Genomic DNA, 23,827 nt, shown 5'->3' with positions numbered 1-23,827 from the left:
CAACTGAAGTTCCTTTCTCTGTGATAACTCCAACTGTGTCAAGTTGACACAAAGATATCCAGTACAGTGGTTCTGGGTTCTATAAGAAGGCAGGCTGAGTAAGCTTTGAGGAACAAGCCAGTTACCAGCCCTTCACCCTGGTATCTGCCTCTGGGTTCCTCCCCAACTTGAGTTTCTGTCCTGGCTTCCTTTGGTGATGAGCAGCAGTGTGGAAGTGTGAGCCAAATAAATGCTTTCCCAACTTGCATTTTGGTCATGGTGTTTTATTGTAGCCATAGAAACCCTGACTAAGACACTCACCATCCTCTGCCTCGGGCTTCTGAGTGTGTACCACCATGAACAACTCTCTATACACATTGATTTAAAACTACCCTTCCATTGATATTTTCATGACTACTTAAAAATTTTTAAGGTGTTTTTTTTATTTATATGAATGTGTGTATGCCTGCCTGTGTGATTTTATGTGTACCACATGAGTTCAGTGCCCATGGAGGCCAAAAGAGGGTATCAGGTCCCCTGAAGCCAAAGTTACAGGTAGTATGAGCTGTCTGATGTAGGTTCTGGGCACTGAACCTGTAAGAATCTGTAAGAGTAGCAAGTGCTCATAAGTGCTGAGCTATCTCTCCACCCCACTCCTGGTTATTTTTAATATGCATACATGCTGTTATATTTTGTCAGCATCTTTTTTTCAGTAACCATGAAGATATTTGTGGATACAATGTATACTCTTGACGGTGTTCCTCACAGTAAACAGACCTTGTATTATTCCTGCAGTGGTTCTTCTTGTTCAAGACATATAAATCAGTTTATTTCTGTATCTTCTCAGTATCCACTACAGTGAGCTTTCTCTATCAGTTTTGTTTCTATCCCCGCCATCTTGTGTCTCCCTGGTTCAATGCCAGGCACCCCCATGCCTGGCTCTCATATTTAAATGTGCTTATCAGGTAGCGGCACAGGCAGGTGGGTTTTAAAGAGGCAATTAAGTATTAAAAAGATGATTAGGTGGAACGGGATTAGCATTTGTCTCGGGTCTGGATCAGTTCCTGTGAGAACGGAGTGATGCTCTTAGAGTGGACTGTTAGACAGGACCAACTCCCTCGTGCCCACGCTCTTTTCTGTCTCTCTGTCTATGGGCTCCTGCCATGTGATGCCTCTGTCATATGATGGCACAGCGTGGGAGACCCCCACACATGGCGCAACCACCAGATCTTCCTTTCCTCAGAAACTATCAGCTAAACAAACAGCACATCTTTATAAATTACCCAACATAGGTATCCTGTTATAGGAAAAGGAAATAGCAACAATTGGAGAGTGTGGACTTGAAAGTGTTTCGTATCTTATAGCTGATGTGTCTGTGGGGTCTGAGGAACTGCCTCTTAGAGCTCATTAAAAAACATGAAAACTTCTTTACTATTGTTGTTTATCATTATATGTGCACATGTGCATGTTATTTGTGTGAGAGCCTGTGTAGGGGTCAGAGGACATCTTTGTGGGGTCCAGTAACTCCTACCTTCGTGTGGGTTCTGAGAATCAAACTCAGGTCATCGGGCTTGCGTGGCAAGTGCGTTTATCCACTGAGCCATCTTGCTGCCCGCCCCCTTTCATTGTTGTTAGGGGTTTGAATGAGAAGTGTACCCCAGGGGATCCTGCATTTGAACACTTGGTTCGAGTAGGTGGCTCTGTTTGGGGAGGTTATGAAACGTGATCTCTCAGCTTTCTGCTGCTGGTACCATGCCATGCCTTCTAGTCACGATGAACTCTCTATGCCCTGAAACTGGAGGCCAAATAAAACTTCCCAAAGTTGCTTTAGCCATGGTATTTTATTGCAGCAATAGAAAATCCAATAATACATTAGTAGTTTGTATTTTCTTAAATTTCCCTTGGTAGTTTTGCCAAGGAATTATGTCTTTTGTCCATCTCTTCTAATAAGAGCATTTGGCTTTTTAAAATATTCTCTATTAATTATATGGGTTATCTTCATTGTTTCTCTGGCCCTACTTATCTTGGGTTTAATAGTGCCCCATTTGTGCAGCCTATTCACTTCATGCTTGCTTGAAGAGAATCTTTCTCTGGCATTGTTTGGTGCAAAGCTGTATGATGCCCTTTCAATGGGCTGAGGAACTAGGCAGTGTGTAAGGCAGTGATCACCTCTGATGTCATCTACTTTGACTCTGGCCTGGCCTCCTTGAGAACCATATCTGTCATCAGTATTCAGGATCCACGGGACTTTTTCACTGCAGTCTATGTTTCCAGAAGCCAAGACTTATCATGTAAGTCAAGAAGGAGTTGTGATCATAGTGAACCCTCACTCTGCTCATAGTGTATTTGATACAAACACATCAATACTTCAGGCTGTGACATCTATTTGTGAGGATTCTATATGAAGAACGGGATGGCCAAGGAGAGGAAGGGAGGCTTCCAAGCACAGGAGCACGTGTGCAAAGGGTCTGTGCTGGAGTATGGTGGGGAAGTGAGACAGCCCACGGAGGATGGACAGAGTCGGCCAGTGGTAGTGAAGTGGGTGGGCTGGCCCAGCAGCCCAGGCTGTGCAGGCCACCCTCAAGGCCGCTCTGGAAACATAGGACGGGGTCGAGTGCAGAACAGAGCAAGTCCAAGCTGAGTGAAGATGTGGGGGCAGCAGACAGGGTAGCTTGGGAAGTAAATGGCTTTGGCTTCCCAACCAGGAAGGTCAGGGCTTCCCCTGCTGGTGGTGGGTGAGTGTGGCCACATCTTAAGAACAAACTGAGGACAGGAAGACCACAGTGTGGCCACATTAGCCCCACCCCTTGGCTTCTCCCATGAGCTGGGCTTTCCACATCCCGGCTCTGTAGACTTACCTGACTCTGCCACCTCGGCAATAGGCACACCCTGCTCATACGCCATGAAGCCCAGGACTGAGAAGATGGCAAACCCAGCCACGAAGCTGGTGCCACTGTTTAGACAGCAGAGCATAATGCAGTCCCTATTGGGAAAGGGGAGAAGGGTCTGCGTCAGCATGAGCATCTTCTGGAAACTTCCCAATCTGAGAGCAGAGCACACTGTGGGTCAGGCAGAGAAGCACAGACACCGACAGCCTCCTGTCTTCTAGATGAAGCATTTGTGGTTCAGAGAGGTTGGGTAGCTGGCCCACATCCACATAGCTTTTCCTACATAGCTAGAAGACAAGGTGGGTCACAGGGAGAAGGATATGGCTGATGGAAGGAAGCCTAGCTTTACAGAACAAGAGAGGGAAGACTCAGGAGACACACCCTGTTCTGATTCCTGAGGAAAGAGCCAGGGATGGCAGGAGAATGTTCCCAAGGTACAAAGCTCAGAAGGTAAGAGAAACCTCCGTGTAAGAAGTCAGGTGAGTGACTAAGAACCTTAGGCCTGCAGCCCAGCAGCTTCCAGGGGAGAGGTTTAGTGGTAACACCCATCCTGGCTAAGCAAGGGAGAGGTTTTGTGGTGGCACCCATCCTGGCTAAGCTCATTACCAAGCAAAGCCCTGCATTCTGCTCTATGCAGGTTCTGCATATTAGGCTAGTTTACGGAGGAAAATGATCAGAGCAGTTACTCTGACTTGCTCACCAGCTGGGAAACACCAACATAAAGCCGCAACCTGTGGGAAACCAGGCAGCTTCGAGTGCCGGAGCTCTATCAAGCTGAGGATGATGATCCAGAGACTTGGCCCATGCTAGCACAGGCGCTAGAACTCCGCCTCTGTGATGTGGGCTCACAGGTCAGTTAGGATGCATGCCAGTGCCTCGCTTTCTATGGTCCTGACCAATAGTGTTCTAGATGGAGTGGCACTGTGGCCTTTGCTTCTGGCCCAGGAGCTAGAGCTCACTGCCGCTTTCCACTGGCCCCTTCCTACTAAGTGGCATCTCCTGCCTATAGCACAGAGAATCTGTGTATATCCTGCTAGCTAAAATCTGACTTAGCAGCCAGGCGTTGGGGGTGCACACCTTTAATCCTAGCACTCGGGAGGCAGAGGCAGGCAGATTTCTGAGTTCGAGGCCAGCCTGGTCTACAAAGTGAGTTCCAGGCCAGCCAGGGCTACACAGAGAAACCCTGTCTCAGGAAAAAAAAAATCTAACTTAGCTACTAACGGGGAGTGGGGCTTGAGGCTATGGTGGTCTGGAGGTTTAGCCTCACAGCTCCTTCGGAATTCTGTTCTCTCAGGTAATACCCCAGTTCTCTTACCACTCCTTCATCCTGACCCCATCTGTTGTGCACTCTGGCCTGCCCAGGGCCTCGGCAGCTGTCACATGCAGGACTGAGAACTCTCTTCTTGAGCCATGGTTTTTTGTAATAGAACCAAAGGTGATACTTATGACAAACCAACAATGACCCTGGTAAAGAGGGCACAGTGGAGAGAGCACTAGACATGGAGTCAGGAGCCTGGGGCTACGATTCTCCCTGAACAGTCTTTCTTTGGGACTGACCTAATCATGATAAAGTATTTGGTAGCTGGGCCTCATGGTTTGTTTCTAATCCCCCCAGTTGGGGGTGGAATGGAACCTCCAGATCCACTGGTCTGGGCCTAGCCATGTGACCAATTTTTGGATAGTAAGATGTTAGCAGACATGACACAGACATTTGACTTGTATCTTCTTCTTAACTGGACCTGTCTTCTACCATTCTGATGATGATGATGATGATGATGATGATGATTTAGGTGGGAAGAACTCTCCAGGGGAGTAACTGTCCCTTCAAGCCTGGACTACAGGATGTATGCACAAAGAGCAGATTTGAGTTTGGCCTGAAGCCAAACCCACCCACTCATAGCCAGGACAGTCTTCCCAGCCAACCTTAACACAAACCCCTCACCCCCGGGGCCAAGGTTATTTGTCACGAACATTACCATGGCAGCAGATGACTGATACAGGTCCCTTTAAAGTCCCCTTTAGAAAGTGAATGCCAACTGGGCTGCTAACCTTGATTCTATATACTATCTAAAGCCTGATTTGCCTCTACTCTGGAAGAAACTCAACCCAGTCTAGAAGAGGATCACATTATTCCCAAGGCAGCAAGGAGTCACACTTCCACTACTATCTTATTGTCCAAAATCCAGTCGCAGCTGCCCTGTGTACCTTCTTCTCTCATCTAAAGCCGAACAGCCCTGACTTTTCCAGCTGTGGGGACGAGGATCTGGAGAGGAGGGAGCATTGCTACCTTCTGGACTTCTCCTGTCACATTTAAGGAGCCACTGGGTGTCAGCTCTGTGTCAGGTCCCCCAATCCAACGACTGGAGTTCAGGCTTTATCATCAGTTATCAGGTAAACTGTAGCTGGGAATCCAATCCTCTCAGATACCCCTTTTTTTTCTGGAGCTAAATGACACTTGCTTCCAAGACCAGAGTGTGGGTAGTCACCTTCAGCCACCATGAGGCTGGGGAAGGCAAATGTCCCTATCTTTCCCACAGTCCCTCAGATCACTTTCTTGTATTTGAGTTCCTAGGGACCTCTTGCCCCTTCAGCACTGTATCTGGATGTCAGTCTCCACCTGTGAGCTCACTCAGCCACATGAGCCTGAGCCCTGCCTGGCCAGGCTGTCTATCCCTCTCAAGCCTTCCCCACAGCTCCCAGCAATCTCTGGGGAAGGTTTATGTAACCAGAGCTTTGAAGTCAGCAGGAGCTAAGCTGGGCTTGTAGGAGCTCCAGAGGCGACTAAGCTGTCAGGAGAGGGGATTAATTGACTGCTGGGCAGACCTGTTTGCAGAACAATCTGGAAACACAGTTTCACAGGCATCTGCTTTGTTCCACTGAGCGGACAGGAAGAAGAAAGGTCCAGTGGGCTGAGTTCCTACTAGCAGGTGGATTGGGACAGGCCCCTCTTACAAAATAAAATGCTGTTTATTTTCAGATCCACTGCTAGGATGCTGGTAGAGAAAAATCATTCATGTTTAACTTTATATATTATGATCTAACCCCCCTGAACACTTTATATGTCACTATTATATCATCTGATTTAATAAATAATTTATATATCTTATTGGAGTTAAATAATACACAGATATTATCTGTACTAATTTGATTTTCCTTGCTGGAATGGGGCTGGGGAAGGGCTAGGACAGGGTCTAACTGTATCTTAGGCTAGCCTGAACCCATTATGTAGCCCAGGCTAGCCTCAAACTCACAGCAATCCTGCTTCAGCCTCCTACATGCTAGTGTTATGTCCTAATATGCCTGGCTCTCCTGTCTTATTTTTATTTCATCATAAAAGCAATGTGAACCCAGAGTAAACAAGGTCCCTTCTATGTACAGCAATCAAGAGAGGGGAAATCAGGCCCAGCTTCTTTTTGGATAACTGCTCTATAGGGTGGATACAGGTGGGATAGCCTTTCTCAGTTGGTCTGTTCTCAGGGCAGTTTCTCATCACCACTCCAGAGATTCCTTCCTGCAGAAGGAGCTCCCAGTCTTACAGTACGATGCTCTATCCACCAACCAGCGAGTATCCACCTACTGTGTGCCACATACCCAGCTCTTAGGTGTAAGGACAGAATCTGTCATCACAGTCAAGGACCCCAGAGTGAGTTTATCCAGTCCCCTCCCCTCACACACAGTGCTGACTGTCCCTGGTTCTCAGCCTCACAGTGGCCACTCAGGGTACAGACCTGCCAGGCTGAGCCACAGCCTTAGCCACCTCCCTGCCTGAACCCCTTGAGGCTTTGCAAATGGCTAGCTGCAGGATGTCAAGAGGAGGGCAGGTCAAGGATGGGCCAAAGAGGGCCTAGCCACTCCAGGTGGGTCAAGAGAGGGCCCCAGGGACCTGTGAGAAGCAACACCAGTCAGAAACAAGGTCCCTGGTGTTGAAACAGCTGGGTTGGACCCATTTAGTTCCTGATTAGCTTCGTGGCCATGGGAAACATTGTATATACACTTCTGCACCTGTTGGCACTAGGTACTGACTGAGGCTGCAGGGAGATTTACTGTGCATTCAGGGCAGACTCTGCTTGTACATGGCAATTTCCCAGGTCTGTCCCTGTGACCCTGGGGAAAGGGAGTGTCTGACCAGCAGCTATCTGTGTTCTGGGCCCTGTGCAGTAGACAGCTGTGAGGGTTGGAAACTGTGGCTGTCTCCGGCTTACCTGTAGCAGTTGTTGTTATAGTTGTTGTAACTCCCCAGAGCGGTTAGGCAGCCCAGACAGATGGCATAGGAGAAAAAGATCTGCGTCCCAGCATCCACCCACACCTGAAGGAGGGCACAAAAATGTGGTCATTGAGAGAGTCAGAAGTATAGGAGGGAGAGTCCAGTGGGGGAGGAGGGAGAGTCCAGTGGGGGAGGAGGGAGAGTCCAATGGGGGAGGAGGGTGAGTCCAATGGGGGAGGAGGGAGAGTCCAGTGGGGGAGGAGGGAGAGTCCANGGGGGAGGAGGGAGAGTCCAGTGGGGGAGGAGGGAGAGTCCAGTGGGGGAGGAGGGAGAGTCCAGTGGGGAGGAGGGAGAGTCCAGTGGGGGAGGAGGGAGAGTCCAGTGGGGGAGGAGGGAGAGTCCAGTGGGGGAGGAGGGAGAGTCCAATGGGGGAGGAGGGAGCTTGTTCTCTGGACATTCCCCCCAAAGTAACTCTAGGACAGAAATATCAAACTTCCTAACTTTCTCAGAAACCCCTATTAATACATTTATATTCCTGGGGACTACCTCATTAAAAAGAAATTTCCTTAATAAATTCTAGATTTTTCTAAAGGTTGTGGTAATAGTCCACTACATAATGAGAATTTGGATATTGAGGTGGGCCTGTGGTCACAAGTCCATAAGCTTAGCACTAAGAAGGTTGAGGCAGGAGGATCTCTGCAAGTTCAAGGCCAACCTGTCTACTTAGTGACTAGGCTGGCCAGAGCTTTATAGTAAAACCTTGTCTCCAAAAAAATAAACAAAATAAGTAAGTAGAACTAGGTGTCCTGGTACATGTCTTTTATCCCAGTACCTGAGAGGTAGAGGCAGGCAGATCTCTGTGAGTTCAGGGCCAGCCTGGTCTACATAGTGAGTTCTAGGACAGCCAGAGCTAAATGGTAAGATCCTATCTCAAAAAAACAAAAACAAAAACAAAAACAAACAATGGTATTTGGATTGTAAGGGCCGTGGTGCCAGCTGTATGAGTTTGGAAAGTAACTTAGCATCTTCCAGCTTAGCTTCCTCATCTGCAAAGTAGGAAAAGAAGGACCCTGTGCGGCCTGCTAGGAGGATGAGCGTATCAGGACTGGGATTCCTGGTGGTGGGCCCTGCTTCTATGCCACATCACATCTAAGTCCCCCAAACCCCACCCCCTTGTCTTAGCAATTGAAATAACCGTGAGAACAAAGTCTCAGGGCTGTGCAGAGAAAGTGTTAATACCTTTCCCCCAAGTCCAGAGGAGAGGTGTGTGTACGCATGTTCCTGCGTGTGTGTACGCATGTTCCTGCGTGTGTGCATGTGTTCGGGTCTACTAGCTTACAAAAGATTCCCTAACACCAGCGTCCCTGGGACACAGCCAGCCAGCAGCTTCTTAGTCACTAAGGTTAAAATGTAGTCACGCTGGTTAAAACGCCGTGGACAGACGGACTACACTGTGGCAATCACAGACTTTCCAGTACTTCCCCTCCCCAGGCTCCTAGCTCACTACCTAGAAGTCTCTGAGGAAAGCCACCACTGAAACTCAAGTTGGGATTTGGGCTGAGCATCCAGCGCCACCTGGAGACGAAACTCAGCACTGAACCCCGACAGCAGCAGCCTTTATTAGGCACTTTTGGTATGCAAGGCACCTTGCTGAGCCTCTGTATAAGACTGCCCTTGAATGTCAGCAGTCCTGGGCAGCCCTGTGCAGGGTACAGTGGGTGCTCTTAGCCTCCTCCCATGGCCCAGGAGGAAAGAGGGCAAGCAACCTGCCCAAGCCCACGCAGCTGGAATGTGATGGGTGGAAACACAGAGACCTTCTAGAGACACTGCATTGCCAGACTCTTGCAGATTCACAACCAGACCCTGCATCCTGGTGAAACATCCCTACTAAGGGATGTCAGGCTCCCTACTAAGTCCTTCTAATGGACTTCTGCCTGACTGCTTCCAGTGACAGGGAGTGACAAGAGTCTTTCTTCTTTAGGTGTCTCTGACTGGTAGTCATTTCTCAAAGTGAGAACTTTCCTGGTGTTTGATTCTGTGTCCCCCTGACCACAGCTATCTCTTGCACATGGTGGTCCTGCCCCACAGCCTCCCAGCTCCCAGAACATCCCCATTCCAAGCACAAACCCTTCTCCAGGATTTTCTCACACAGAACGGGCCACTCTACCTGGTCTGCTCACATGTGTGGAACCATCCAGTGGTAAGATCTGAGAAGTCTTCTGACACTGACGGGGTGTCTGCTAACCTCTCCTAACCTAGGATGGCTGGCTTCAGAGTGTCAGCAAAGGAGCAAGTCAGGGTAAGCACATTCATGTCTGTGAGTGTGTTTGCATGTGTGTGTGTGTGTGTGTGTGTGTGTGTGTGTGTGTGTGTATACACTGGGTGCTGGCAAATCAGATTATACTGAGACACAGGTATTGGGAAGTAGAGAGAACACAAGAATATTTTTAAAAGCCACTGGAATCATATTATCTTGTGTTTACTTATTTTTTTTAAAAAGTTATTTATTTTATGTAGGTGAGTATACTGTTGCTGTCTTCAGACACACCAGAAGAGGACATCAGATCTCATTACAGATGGTTGTGACCCATGTGGTTGCTGGGAATTAAACTCAGGACCTTTGGAAGAACAGATGGTGCTCTTAACCACTGAGCCATCTCTCCAGCCTATTGTGTTTACTTAAAAGCACACACACACACACACACACACACACACAGTGTTTAATTAAAGTTATGCTCTTTGGGTAACCTCTGAATAGTCACAGACTAGATAGTATAAACCCCAATGCCAGGCATGGGAAACAGACTTTTGCATTGTTGGTTAGATGAGCCCAAGAAACTACTCAAATAATATAGGCTATTGCCATAACCCTTGGCGCCTTCTCAAAAAAGAAGGTAAGCCCTCATTACTAAGAAGGGAACAGGGGAATCCATCTGGATCCGACTGAATGCCTCCTCCCTCAGGACCACCTCTCATAGCATCAGAACAAGCTATGCAGGCTGTCAAAGAGGAAGTGATCAGTAGGCCTAGCCAGCGGTAGCACCTATAAACCCAAACAATGACCAGACTGACAAGAGATTCTGAAAGTTGCAATGATGGCATATATATCCTGGAATAACCAACAGCTGTCAGAGTGGACTTAAAGCCTGCTCGGTAGGAGAAAATTCATGACTGGCACTGTGAACCTAGCCAACTGTCCATGGCTGCTGAGGCCATTAGACCCTAGAGGAGAAACTACTACAGCCACTCTAAAGCAGTATGACTCCTAACTGCCCTCAAAATATTTATCCTTACACCTGCAGGTGAGTGCGGCTCTCACCTGTCTTCAAAGAAGCCTCCCTTAGCAGCAGAGATCATCACAGAAAGCCACACTGGTCAGATGTGGCGAACAACGGCTCATGAGCGCCTAACCCCAATGGTTGCATCTATAACACATCCTTTTACCTAAGACTCAGGGAATGTCTTGGAGGACGGCACAGAAAGATTGGAAGAGCAGAAGACCAGGATGCTTGCAGTGAGGTAGTGTCCTCTAAAAAACAAAATGAAACAAAACACAAAGTAGAGTGTGGGGGAACAAAGTGGGCAAATACGATGAAAACAAATTGTGTGGAGTCCTCAAAGACTATTATAGTAAACATGATTTTTAAAACCCCACTGTTGCAGATGAAGACTCAGAGCAGGTAGCAGTGCAAAGGAAAAATCAAAACTCAAGGCGGGGATTTCAAAGTGGCAGGAGTTTGAGAATGCTGCTCTCATGTTGGCAGAAAGGGTCCAAGAGAGTAAAAACTGCATGCAGAAAATTGAGGAGAGAGATGAATATGTTTTTAAATGCTGTGTCCTGTCTCGGTTTTTCCCATGTGACGGTCTCTCCCTGAGAATTCCTCTTTCCATACAGAAAGTGAGCAGGCCACAGGGAGAGGCAGAACACAGCTCAGATGCTCACTCACAAACAGAATGCCCACTCCTGATAGAGTCCTGTGAGATGCTTGGTGGCTGACTGATCACTGGTGGCTATTCACAAGGGACTCACACCTGTGACCAGTCATCCTTCGAGCTCAGCCTCCCACAGGCCAGAGTGGGAGAAGCCCGTAGACTGGTGGAAAAGCTTGCTCAACCATCACTCAACAGAGCCTGTCACAGTCCTCAACTCTGAGTTAAAAGATTCCAGAGCTCCTGTCCACACATTCCAATGATGGGCATCACAAACCCATGTGTGGATCTGCACTTGCATCCATCCTGGAAGTCCAGCATCCATCGCTTCCCTTTGAGTAGTGGGACTTCAGATTCTTCTGGGAAACCTCCTTCTTCCCAACTCAGGGTAGGCCCATGTCACAAGTCTGACCATGCTAGTTTTTCCAGGAATGTGGAAGACTTTGAAACCTTAGACTAGGAAGCAGTTGAATGCTATCTGCAAAGCTTAATCAGCCACTTGGAAGACAGTAATGCCAAGAGCTATGTAGACCGTGGAGGTCCAGCTCAAGCGGTTCCACGGGAGAATAATATTAGCATCTGGGCTAGAGATCATTTTTATGATAGTTTGGCAAAATCTGCCCTTTCTGCCCTTGTCCTAAGAATTTGCCTGAGGCTAAATTTAAAAGCATCAGGCTAACTTCCTCAAAGGAAAAGATGTAAAGACAGTCTAATATTGACTTTGTCACATGGTTATTAGTAACTAGTAATTAACAGGTTACAATTTAAAAAGCCAATGGGACAGAAAAGATACTAAATGTACAGTATAGAGAAGAATAGGACACTGGCAAGCCTGATGTGACAGCCAAGGCTTATGCTGGAAGAGAGGCTAGGATTGTGAGATTAGAACTATCAAGGAGAGGCCAGATCTGCAATGGAATAATTGGAAGGCTACCCTCAGTGGTGCAATGCTTGCCTAGAGCACACAGGGCTCCGAGTTCAGTCCCCAGCACTGCATAGAAACAAAATAAGTAAATCCGGAAGAAAGGAGTTTGAAAGTTTTTCTCATAAAGAGATGATAAATATATTTGAAAAGACAGAGATGTTTGAGCTGATTTAAGCGTTATGTAATTTGTATATCCATTGAAATACACAACATTCCATACATAATATACACACTATCCCATCAGAATACTCAATGTTTACATTTTATGTATCAGTTTTTAAAGCTCGTTTCATTTTGTTTTTGAGATGGAGTCTCATGGGGTCCAGTCTGGCCTTGAACTCCTTATCTAGCAGAGGATAACTTCAAGTCCATAGTCCATCTGCTTCCACCTTCCAAGTGCTGGGATCACAGGCACCCACTTCATACAGAGCTAGACTCAACCCCAGAGCTTCATGCATCTTAGACAAGCCCTCTCCCAGCTGAGCCACATTCTTAGTGCCAGGTAAAAAGAAGTTTAACAAGATGTAAGTTGTCCCCTTCCAGGAAGAAGACAGCCTTTCATTACTGCTTTAGATCAGTTTCTTTAGGGACTTCTACTTGGGTTGGGCCTTCTTTGCATGTTATTTATACTTACTGATTTTTCTCACATTAAAAAATACATTTGTTTGTTGACTTATGTATTATTTGTTATGGGTATGCGTGTGTGAGGGTGCATATGTGCCCCTGTGTGCCTGTTGTCACAAAGCAACTGCGGAAGTAGATTCTCTTCTTTCCATGTGGGTTCTGGTGATGGAACTCAGGTTGTTCAGTTTCATGGCAAATAAGCTAAGCCATCTTGCCAGATCTTTCTTGCATCTTAAATTATCTATTTCTATGACTTGGTCTTTATTTTTCTCCTCAATAGCCTCTGTTTACTTCATGATACTATCATGGCCACAACCAGTTTCTTTTATTTTAGTTGTTATCCTTTTGTGAGCGAGTGGTCAGCCCTTCCTAGCTCTTCTGGAACCTCTTTTTTTTTTTCCCCCTTAACTACTTATTATTGCATCTGCCTTTTACAGCTGACTCTGGGATATGGTGGGGTTGGGCTGTCCTGAGGCTCTGTCTACCGTTCATTCTTTACCATGGGAACTCTATTCTCATCTTTTCCTTGTAACAGCCATGTGTTGGATTGGACCTCAGTTCCTCTTCTGCTGCTTTGGTGCAGACTAGAGAGGTTGTTGCTGTGTGGAGGGATGGTGATAGCCCAGAGTGTATTTTCCTGTCTTTATAGTTCCAGGATTCCCTCTTCAATTACTATCAAGAGCTTTTAGAATTGTGTTATGTGTGGGTACCTGCTTGTCTGTGTGTACATCACATGCATGCAGTGGTCATGGCGGTAAGAAGAGGAGGGCACTAGACCCCTTGGAACTAGTTACAGAAGGATGTGAACGGCTGGGTATGAGTGGTGGAAACAAATCCACGTTGTCTGTAAGACCAGCCAGTGCTCTTAACTGCAGAGCCATCTCTATAGTCCTGAGGTCAACCTCTCTAATAAAGTCACATGCATCTGGGTATCACAGAGCCCAAGAACATTCTAGGCCAGGTTTCTTAAGAATATTCCATGAAGAGCCATGACATGTCTTCATGGGAAGTCTGGAAGGCTTCTCCCCCAATAACTGGGTATAGCAGATATGCCTGTGACAAAGAAGATGCCTTTGCGCCTGGCTGGCAGCCTGGCCTCTCAGTATAGACTGAAGCTGATGAGTTTATCAATGAGCTGCTACTGCTGCCATAGTGAGGACTGCCGGGCCACTTATGAGCCTTGATAGCTGGGGTTCAGCTAGATTCCAGCCTACTTATCACCCCCACAGAGCCTGTGCATGGGCCCTATGCCATCCATTACATGGTGACCCAAACCTTCCCTGCTACCTCAGTAACTGCTTCCTACACAGTCAGTGGGAAAAGGGGTCAAAGACCCAGAAGCTTCTATGGGAAGCTTTCTGAAGCCTGCAGGAACTGGTTCCTATCACTTCTGTCTACACACCTTGACTGGAGCCAGGCCACAGGATTACAATATAAAGGCAAGAATGTCTGGAAACTGTTCCCATGAAAAGGGTATAAACAGCTAGAGCCTCACATCACATTATCTCTAAGGCATGACTTTATGCCCATATTTCTTTTACTTCTTGAAATTTTCTATATATGGAATAAATGACTGACTGACTGAATGAATAAATAAATGAATGAATAAAATTATGGTGGAAGGATTTGATGTAGAGAGGAGAGGTGAAGAAAACAGGGGAAATGAACCCTTCTGACCCCTCCATGGACTTGATGGACCCCTCGGGAAAGACCATGTTCTTGTGACTGCCACGTTTAAACTTCAGGGTTTGTGTGATGTTCTTGCTGGGTCATTCTGGCATCTTTGCTTTCACTGAAGAGGAAATGGACCCATTGGAGGTGAACACAGCTCTCAAAGGAGACTCAGGTCTGAGTCTGTGCTTCCCGGGTCTACGGGTCTACGTTTCAGACGAAGGAGAGTTTCCTGGTCTTCAGCATGCACCTGGCATCCCTGAGTCCCACAAAACAAATAATGGGAACCACACACCCCAGCCCCTCTGCTTGCATCTCCCAGGAGCTAGCTGCAGAGGTGGAGGTTCCTATGAGAAATGGCTTCCTATCTCCGCCCCCTACACAACGTGAAGGGAAAACAGTCTCTCTAAACAAACTCTAAGGAAGCCAGGTCAGTGAAGGAGCGGATCCTCCCCATGTTCTGCAGGATGAATGGGGGGCGTGCTGGCCTCGCTGCGAGGACGGCCCGCATTCAGAGATTTTAGGGCAGATTTGTGTGGGAACAGGAAAAGCCCCTTCACAGCTTTCAGGACAACTGGTTCCAAGGAGCCCCAGCACATGGGTCAGGGTGCTACCTGCCTGACCGGCAGGACCCTCAGGATTCAGGAAGAACAGCTTTAGGCCTGAGGACAAATTCCCTCTCAATACCTAGAGGCTATGCTGCCACAATGGGTGACCCAGTCAGCAGGCATCGTGTGCTACAGTTCACACTGTTGCACTGAGTCTTGTACCCACTCTGGGGCTGGCATCCATACCAAGTTTAGAAAAGTGGCTAAGTAGAACCTTTTCCCCATAGCACTGTCCCAAGCTTACTTGTAGAACATCTAATTTTATCCACATGTAGAAAAAAAACCTGTGTGTCTTTTCAGTGCTTCTAAGATATGATTGATTGACCCAGGGTACTTGGGGGGGGGCAGGGCAGGACATTGTGAAGCAGGTAGGGACCACTTCTTTCTGTTGGTCTCACACACAAAGGATAGAATCAGAGTTCATGCCTGGGGAGCCAGGAGTGTCGCCCACAGGGGACTCAGCAGCCTACTCACAGTGTTAGATGAGCCAAGGGGACTAGTGAACCTCACTCTTCCATAAGACAGCCCCGTCCTAATTCTCAGAGCAGAGGAAGATGGGTTGAGGCGAGGACTCTTGTTTTATCTCCTCCCTTGTAATATTGATACACTGGCTGATCTCTGAGAATAAGGAACTCAGTAGGGACACAATTCACCTGGCTTCCCCCAGGATAGATGAAGATAGAGAAGGAGCAACATTTGGCAGCGAAGGGCAGGCGAGGCAGCCAAGAATGAGTGGAAGAGGTGTGCTCTTTGAAAGCACCTGAGGTAGGATGGATCACCACAGAGAAATCCCAGCCAGAATGTGCCTCCAGGTCTGCAAAGAGTGCACTGCTGGTCAGCACCAATGGCTGTGTCCCCCAGTGGGCTGATGAAGCCATTAGTAAGAACAGGTGTGTGCTGACAGTAACACACCTGTTCTTACTAATAAGATACCCAGGGGGTCCCCACCCACCAGAGGAGAAGGGGAGGAGTCATAGGGGAAGGATAGTGGGAGAGGTGCCTGGGAGGGGGACAGTGAATGGGATGTAAAGTAAATAAGTAAAAAACAAGACAACAACAAAACCAACCAAAACAAAAAACAAAAAACAAACAACAAACAAACAAACACCCCCCCAAAACCCAAAAACAAAAACAAAACCAACAACAACGAAAAAAAACCCAAACCAACCAACCAACCAACCAAATGAACAACAAACAGTGCAGAGTTCCTGTCAGATGCCTTGCTCTGCTCCTCAGAGGGATTTGTGAACAGAACAAAAGCCGTGTGTGGGCAGAGGCAGGTTGGGTCTCACTCCTTCTGTGTGACCCCAGGTAAATTCCTTTATCTCTCTGGGCCTTGGGTTCATCATTCATGAAGAGCAGCAGATGAAATGAAAGGGTGCAGTGGGCACCCGGGCGCCTGTCCCTCACTCTGATGCTCTTCCACTATGCCAAAGAAACGAGTTCTCAGGGCTTTTCCAATATCCAATGTCTAACCTCCCTCTCCGGTTTCTGAGACATGTCAACGCTGCACAGATACACCTGGCTCCTCTGGCCATGAGTGCGGGAACCAGTGATGGGTGGGAAGAGCCACCGTTTCTCTTTTCCTAGGCTCCCTGCCTCTCCAATGCCCAGTGAAAATTGCCAGACCTAACAGTGCAAGCAGCCTTTGACGGACAGAGCTGGGAGCCAGGACAGAGCTCGGGGACCCACAGCCTTTTCTTGAATATTTTATTTTCAGACAGACAGACAGACAGACAGACAGGCACATACACAGACACACAGACACACACAACTTTTTAAAGTGGAGCCCTCAACTGAAGCCAAACCATAACTATATAGCCTGGCAGGAAAGGGCTGAGTCAAGGGCATTCTTTCCACCTTTTCTATTGGGAAGGCCTCTGAAAGGATTAAAAGTGGGTTAGAGGAAGAATGAAACAGCTGTGTTTCCAGTGTGTACCTGACAACGGCTTTTGTGGAAGTGAATAATTACATGAGAACCGCTTCCTTCCCACCTCTTTCTCAGCCTCCTCCCGGTTGCTAGGCACCCTCGCTCCTTCTCCCCGCTAATGCCACATACAGAAGCAAGTGAATACAGTATGGCCATTATGAGGGGCCTGGAGTCCAGGAGAAGGATTCAAATGCTCCTCCCCGGTGGCTTCTATGGGGGGGAGAAGAGGGTTTGGGGGAGCTGACTTTGGATATATTTAAATGCTAATTTGCTGGGCCGGCAGGATGGTAGTGGTGGGAAGGGGCAGGGGATGTTGGCTTGAAAGTCCCACTGCAAACATGTTCTGTTGCTTCTCCAGTGGGTGCCAAGCCCTTCCCTGGGCAGCTGGCTTTGGCTACCCCCGGACCTGCCAGTAAAGTGTCAGTGGGATGGAGGGCTGAGCCATGAGTACTGAGGCACTGGCTTGCTCTATGTGTGTGTGTGTGTGGGGGGGGGGTTGGGTGTGTAGGCTGATCCTGGTGGCCCCTGTGTGTACACTGGTGAGCAGGGGTCACTGTGGCTGGACCTTTGCCCAGGATGCTGAGCAGCTGCATCTGAGACACAGAAAACAGAGGAAGTGGGTGGGTGGGTGGTGGTACCAAGGATGTAGCAGTGACCTTTGGTGTCTTATGCAGTAAAATCCTGGGGCACTATGCATACCTGCCCCAGTTTATCACATGAGATGCTGAGCCCCATTTTGCAAGGGGCTCAGCAGAGGAGGTCCAGAACTAGGACCCACTTCTCAGCTTGGACCTCCCCCAAGGTCCATCCATGGGCTCAGAGATCTAGTTAAACCAAGATCTTCCCCACCGGGACTTCTTCAGGGGATCATCCCTGGTGTTGTAGATGGCACATTCCACATGCAGAACTTGGCAGACACTCATAAGCCCCATTGACTCCCACCAAGAGCTACAGATGCCCCCCCCCATTGTGAACACCAAGCTGATGGCCCATCCCATTCAAAGTGACCTGGATCAGAGGTCCAGCCTTGCTTTGGCAGGGGTCTGGGCTGGCAGCAGTAGCCCTCAACCACAGACAGCACCAGGCCAGTGTGCCCTGGACCAAGCCAAACTCTAGCTCCCAAGTCCAGCCCTGAGCTGGCATACTCTCTTGTGTCAGCCAAGCTGGCCCTGGGGTGAAGCCTCAGCCCCTCCTACTATGGTCACATTCTTTCCTCTAATAACTGGAATTGATTCAAAGTCAGAGATGCTTTGTGTCCCCTAAGGGCCATGGCAGTGTGGGGTCCAGTTTACAGAAAAGTAAACTTGGGGTTGGGAGAAGAGAGAATATAGTTGTCGGGTGGAAGACTGCCCACTTTACTGTCTGCCTCCACACAGAACAGAGACCTCCCAACATCCCATTGTGTTCCCTGAGCATCATCTGTCTGCCTTAGCAAAGACGGGGTTCCATGAGAGCACCCAGCCCTTTGTGCCATGCCTGGCAAATTCTCAAGAACAGAGACCATGACTTCTTGAGACTCAGCACACAGGAACATAACCTTCAAGGTCCATGCAGAATCCTAAGTATCAGGCCAGGTGAGGAACCATTTGGACCGAAAAGGAAGAGACCTGGGATCCATTGTAGATAGTCCCTGAAGTTCGTGAGCATCCCCCTAAAGCCCGTTCTTTTCCTCTTAGCCTTGGTTTCCTATTATATAAAATGCAGAAACCAGACAGCGATGGTGATGGCCACTATGTGACATGCCTACCCCATTCTCACTGCTGCCCAGGGCAGGCATTACTAATCAATCATTCTTCAGTCCTCAGTCCAGCTATGGTGAAAAAGGTCTGCTACCAGTCAGAGTTGGCCATTGAGTAAAACCTGGGAGATGATTGTCCATCTCTGACATTTCAGGCAAGGAAATAATAGCTAGATTTCAGTCTGAGTTGAGCCCATTGCAGAAGTCCCATACAGAAGCCCATAGCATACTCACAGAAATATACACGTTTAGTGAGTCACTGGTGCGTGCATTGGCCTGAGAGGCTGGAAGGGAACAAGATGGCAAAGATGCAAACAAAATCCTAGGCTGGGAAAGCTAGGGTGGGACTGAAATTGCCTAAGAGGAGCACTTCCAGGTAAATGGCTGAGTGAGGGATGAGGGGTATTCCTGACCCCCACCCCCACCCCCATCCCCCCAGAGTCCATGGTGCAGATACCAATTTATCAATGCATATTTGGTTGGAAGTTGCTCAAAGTTCCCAAGCAGGAATGTGCCCATGGGACTCACGGGGAGGCTGCAGAAAGAGATTACTGAATTCTGCGATGATCAGATGCCTGATGCTGAGTGGGAACACACTCAAGTCCCCAAGGAGCCTTCTAGAGAGGACCCATGTTGGCTGGGGACTTCCAATAGTCACAGGAGTCAATGAGTTTCCTCCCTGGCTGAGAGGCTCTCCTGGAATGAGTCCCCTGTGGCTGGGGATAAGGAGAAAGTAGGGGCTTACAGTGCTCTGAACTGCAATTGAGTCTGGGCAGACGTCTGAGCTTTTTCTGCAGCTGAGAAGCTAAACTATTGCAGATACTCTTTCTCAGTCATATTTTCTGACTGTTATCTATATAGCTTCCAGATATGTGCATTCAGAAGTTGTCAGAACCCCAAGATCCTCTGCTCAGGAGCCTGCAGTGTACAAGGGGAAAGGAACTTAGACAAGCAGCAGGTCTGGAGGTCAGTTAGGCTGGGTGACCTTGGAGAGGTTGAAGCCATAGTGTCTCCGTGGCTGACAGCTGGGAACTGGCAGGCTGCCCTGACAGTTCATGGCAGTGTTCATGCAAAGGGCTCACAGGAAACACTAAGAGGCCAGAAAAGGTCATGGTTGTGTGTGTCTAAAAGGGATTTTTGAAGGGTCTAGGGCTGTGTGTGATCTTGAGTTGAGGAAGCAGAGGAGTGTGCTGCTCCTAACTTCTAACTCCCTGTTCCCACCCGGCCCTGACTGTGAAGACTTCAACCTGTAAAGCAGGCCTGGCTTCCTCCTTCAGAACTCGCCCCCTCTCAACAGTCACCCCCGCCCAGCTCTCTTTGGGAGTCAACATCTCTTTTTCTAAGGGCAGTAGATGCTTCCCAGAGTCAGCCTCTAAGGCTTTCCTCAGAGTCTCTGGCTCTCCCTGAAGCCAGGTCTCTCAGGCAGCAGGTGCTCTTGGGAGTGCGAAGGGCCAGCTCAAACTAACACACACATTCTCTCACAGTATGCAGTGCGAGGGGAGAACATTTAATAGACTCTCTCAGCGATTTTTAAGTATGCCACCTTTTGGATTTTACTGGGAATTGGTACCAGGACTTAGTCCTCTACCAAAACACTAGAATGCTCAGTCCTTAAATAAAGTAGTGAAGTATTTGTGTCAACCTCTGCATACCTCCTGCACATTATCTTGTCTGTCAGTGACTGGCAAAACCTAACCTGCCTGAACCCAGGGATGAACTGTTGTGTGCCATTTAGGAGAGAACAATGGGTGAGCGAGGCTCTTCAGGCTCAGTAAGGATGCAGTTTGGTTTATTGAACCAAGAATGGTTCAACCTGAGGACTCCTGCCTTCTATCCCTCCGACCTCTTCAGATTCCACCCAGAAGTGAGACTGTTCTTGTCCTTTGGTGCCCTCCCTGAGATCTTTAACCATCTAGGGAGTCACTGCCATCTCAACCCAGGGACAGGGTTTAGAGTCCCTAAGCAGGCTACTATGCATCTGTCCCCAACCTCTGCTTCCCAGAACTCAGGGTTCCCATGGATCTTGAGGCCTGGCCTCCAGTGACCCACCCACATCCTCTCATTGTTCTCTTTCAGCTCTTGAAACCCTTGCCATCCTGAAAGGTCACCTTGCTACCTGTTCACATAGTCTGGCCTCAGCTCATATGAAAAGAAGAGGCGACGGCTTTCAAAAGTTTTGTGTACCTGGGAGTTTGACTGACATGACAGTTTATGGGGCATGCACAGGGCTGAAGAGGCAGCTCTTGGGTGGCTGGGGAGTGACACCATGACAGCTGGATGGTGTTGGCTCGGAACCCTGTGGAAGAGCCTTGTTCCCAACCACAGCAATGTCTGCCGGCAAGCATGCAGGAGAGCTGGCTTCTTCAGGAGGACAAATAGGAAACATGGCAGCTATGGCTACTTCACCCTCCCAAAGGATTCTTGCAACACAGTGTGCCAGGCCTTGGGGAAAAGGCACATAGAGTGAGCCTAGGTCCTAACTACTCATGGCTCCCCTCCCTAGGTGACTTCCCAGGGCTGTATCTTGAACAGCAAAATTAAGAATGATCGTTAAGAAGATGAATCAAAAAACGAAGGCTGACATGTCTTGGGTGAAGGGCACACATGTCTACAACACACTTTAAAACGTATAGGAAATAAATTAGATGGAGGAGGGATAGAGAGCCTTAGGCAGCAGCAAGCAGTGAATGTCAATGATAAGATCTGGGGGCTGGGTGCTACCCAGACTGATGGCAGAGAGATACTTCCTGGAAGAGACAGATCAAGACTACAAAAGGAAGGGGAGACAGTCCCCAGGAAACTCTAGGGAGGAGACCTGATTCCTGCTCAATGACACTGCCATGTAGCTGTCCCTTCTGAATGGAAACATCATGCGTTTGGAGAAGGGAGGCTAGTGAAATTCTGGAAGCTTGGAATGATACAAAACTCACACAGGCCACTCCCGAGGCTACACAAGTAGCAGTGGTACCAAGGGAGACTCTTCAGGGGAGCTCCAAGGCGGTCTTTCCCGACTGTCACTCATACTGGGGATGGAGAGGCATTTTGTTGAAGCAGTTGCTGCTGAACTCACTGGTTTGTCATTTACATTTGGATGGGATTGTCTCCTGACCTGTGTGTGCCCCATCAGGATAAAGAGACAATTCATTCCTAACACAAGCCCAGGGAATGGTCCAACCCTCTGTAAAAAACGGGGCTTCCCACATCAATTACCCTTACCAAGATAATCTCTTATAGGCATGCTCAGAGGCCAAACACTCCCAGATAGGCATGCCTGGAGGCTTGCCTCCTAGGAAACTCCATGTCTCTCTAAGTTGACAGTGAATGTCTCAGACATCTTAGCTGTATGTCTCCTTAGAGAGGAGCACCCACTGCATGAACATGAGGATACCACCCGCTTGCCAGAAGGACTAGAGAATATGTTGTCATCCCCAGGAGTAACACTATAGGCTGGGCTCACATACAGGCTGTGGTGGCATTGAACACACACACACACACACACACACACACACACACACACACTCAACTGTCTGTCTAGGAAGAACCTGCCTGAGTAGGAGGAATTACAATAAGAGACATATAGATTTGATCCTTCTACATTATTACCTTCATCAGCAGAAAAAAGTGTGTGTGTGTGTGTGTGTGTGTGTGTGTGTGTGTGTGTGTGTGTGTGTGTGTGTAAGGTTTTTGGCCTGCCATTTCTTACAGCTGGCAGGGTACAGTAAAAAGAGTGTACAGTTAAATATGTGCTAAAGAATCTTTACTGGGGCACAGACCTTGGCGCTTGTGAGAAGAATCAGCTTGTGTCTGGGGAGAGAGAAGCCTAAAGGCTCAGTCTTTAACTCTGAAGGAAAGAAAACCCCCTTAATGCTGTCTCAGTACAGGACACAGACAATCAGAAAACACTCTACTACATTGCTTAGATCAGAAACAACTTTGAAACAATAACTGTTAAGAGTTCTCACAGCCTGGCTTATGAGGTTGTAGGGTGTGGACTGGAAGACAACAGAGGGAAAGAATGAGCATGGTGGTGCTGGATGGTGGATCTTGGTTACCAGCTCAGCAGCCTTGGGGGTGGGGGTGGGGGAAACCTCTGTTCACAGAAGAGCCAGTAAAGAGGCTTCTTCAGCAGGGACCTGGGGATTGTTGTGTGGCTTCAGTGGCCCCAAGGTGAAGTGAGATCTTTATGAGCTTCAGAAGAGGTTCTGACATATCTGTGATTTAGACCAGCATGTAAACTGGGTTTACAAAGTACTGAAATAATCAAGAAGAGACAGAAGGGCAAACAGAGGGGTATGTCTGGGTCACCCAAAGGTGACAGTGGCAAGATTTATATCAAGCTAGTTTCCCCAGGGGTGTGGTAACCCTGACAGCTAAATACTTTACTGGTGGGCACCTGGATGTTTTTAAGCTTGAAAAAAAAAAGTTTATAGAAAACGTAAATGATACAGTGAGGGGACAAAGACTATGCTTGTTCTAGCGGGACAGTTATATCCTGAGTATAAGCTATACATTTCTTCCCTGAAAGAAAGTGCACTGTGGGTAGAGATCCTTTACCCAGCCCAGGGCCCTTCCTACAGCCAAGAGCAACCATCAGATAGGCAAGAGCTACTGCAAGACCAGGAGCCTATCTGACCCCAGAATCAGTTCCAGCAGCAGGCACAGCAGGGCACAGCAGGGCACAGCAGGGCACAGCAGGGCACAGCATGCCCCTGCTCCCTGGGCTTCCTGAGTTCCCTGTGAGCTAAGCAGTAGTCCTACCAAGCCTATGGCAGGCAGGAAGACCTACAGAAACTTCACATCAGGATGAGGAAGCTGGCTACTCATGGAGGATGATTATGGCTTATAGAGAGCTAAATAAGGCAGTACCTCTCCCCAGGCTGCTGTGCTTGGATATTCTCTGAGTAGTCTCTAGGACATGAAGAAATCTATTGGATGGCTTTTGTCGTGCTTAAGCAGGCTGGAGATGGGGATTGTTGCTGACAGTACTGCTCAGCTATGAAGCCTATGTGCTACATTAACAACATACAAGACAAGATGTGCCCTCTGGTGCACATGCCCAGCTCGCTGGCCTGCTAGGATTGTGTTCATAGAAGAACTAAGATTTTCTCAACCGAGGAATACCGAATGGCTGAGGAACACCTGAAAAAATGTTCAACATCCTTAGTCATCAGGGAAAGGCAAATCAAAACAACNTTGAGATTCCATCCCACTCCAGTCAGATGGCTAAGATTAAACATTCAGGTGACAGCAGATGCTGGCGAGGTTGTGGAGAAAGAGGAACACTCCTCCATTGCTGGTAGGATTGCAAGCTTGTACAACCACTCTGGAAA

General features: G+C 48.2%; 1 protein-coding gene across 1 annotated transcript in view; it reads right to left on the bottom strand.

The window, feature by feature from the left end:
* Positions 1-23,827, bottom strand: part of Slc6a11 (solute carrier family 6 member 11) — a 119,362-nt gene that overhangs the window by 17,431 nt on the left and 78,104 nt on the right. Inside the window, exons 7-8 of the mRNA XM_021190390.2 lie at positions 7,070-7,173; positions 2,838-2,962 (exon numbers count right to left, since the gene is read on the bottom strand). Of these exons, the coding sequence (XP_021046049.1) occupies positions 2,838-2,962; positions 7,070-7,173 (229 nt within the window). The remainder of the gene's footprint in view (positions 1-2,837; positions 2,963-7,069; positions 7,174-23,827) is intronic.

Source organism: Mus pahari, chromosome 2 (genome assembly GCF_900095145.1).
Source record: "Mus pahari chromosome 2, PAHARI_EIJ_v1.1, whole genome shotgun sequence".
NCBI lineage: Eukaryota > Metazoa > Chordata > Mammalia > Rodentia > Muridae > Mus > Mus pahari.
Note: the sequence above shows the minus strand (reverse complement) of the source record. Positions and strands in the feature narration are given on the sequence as shown.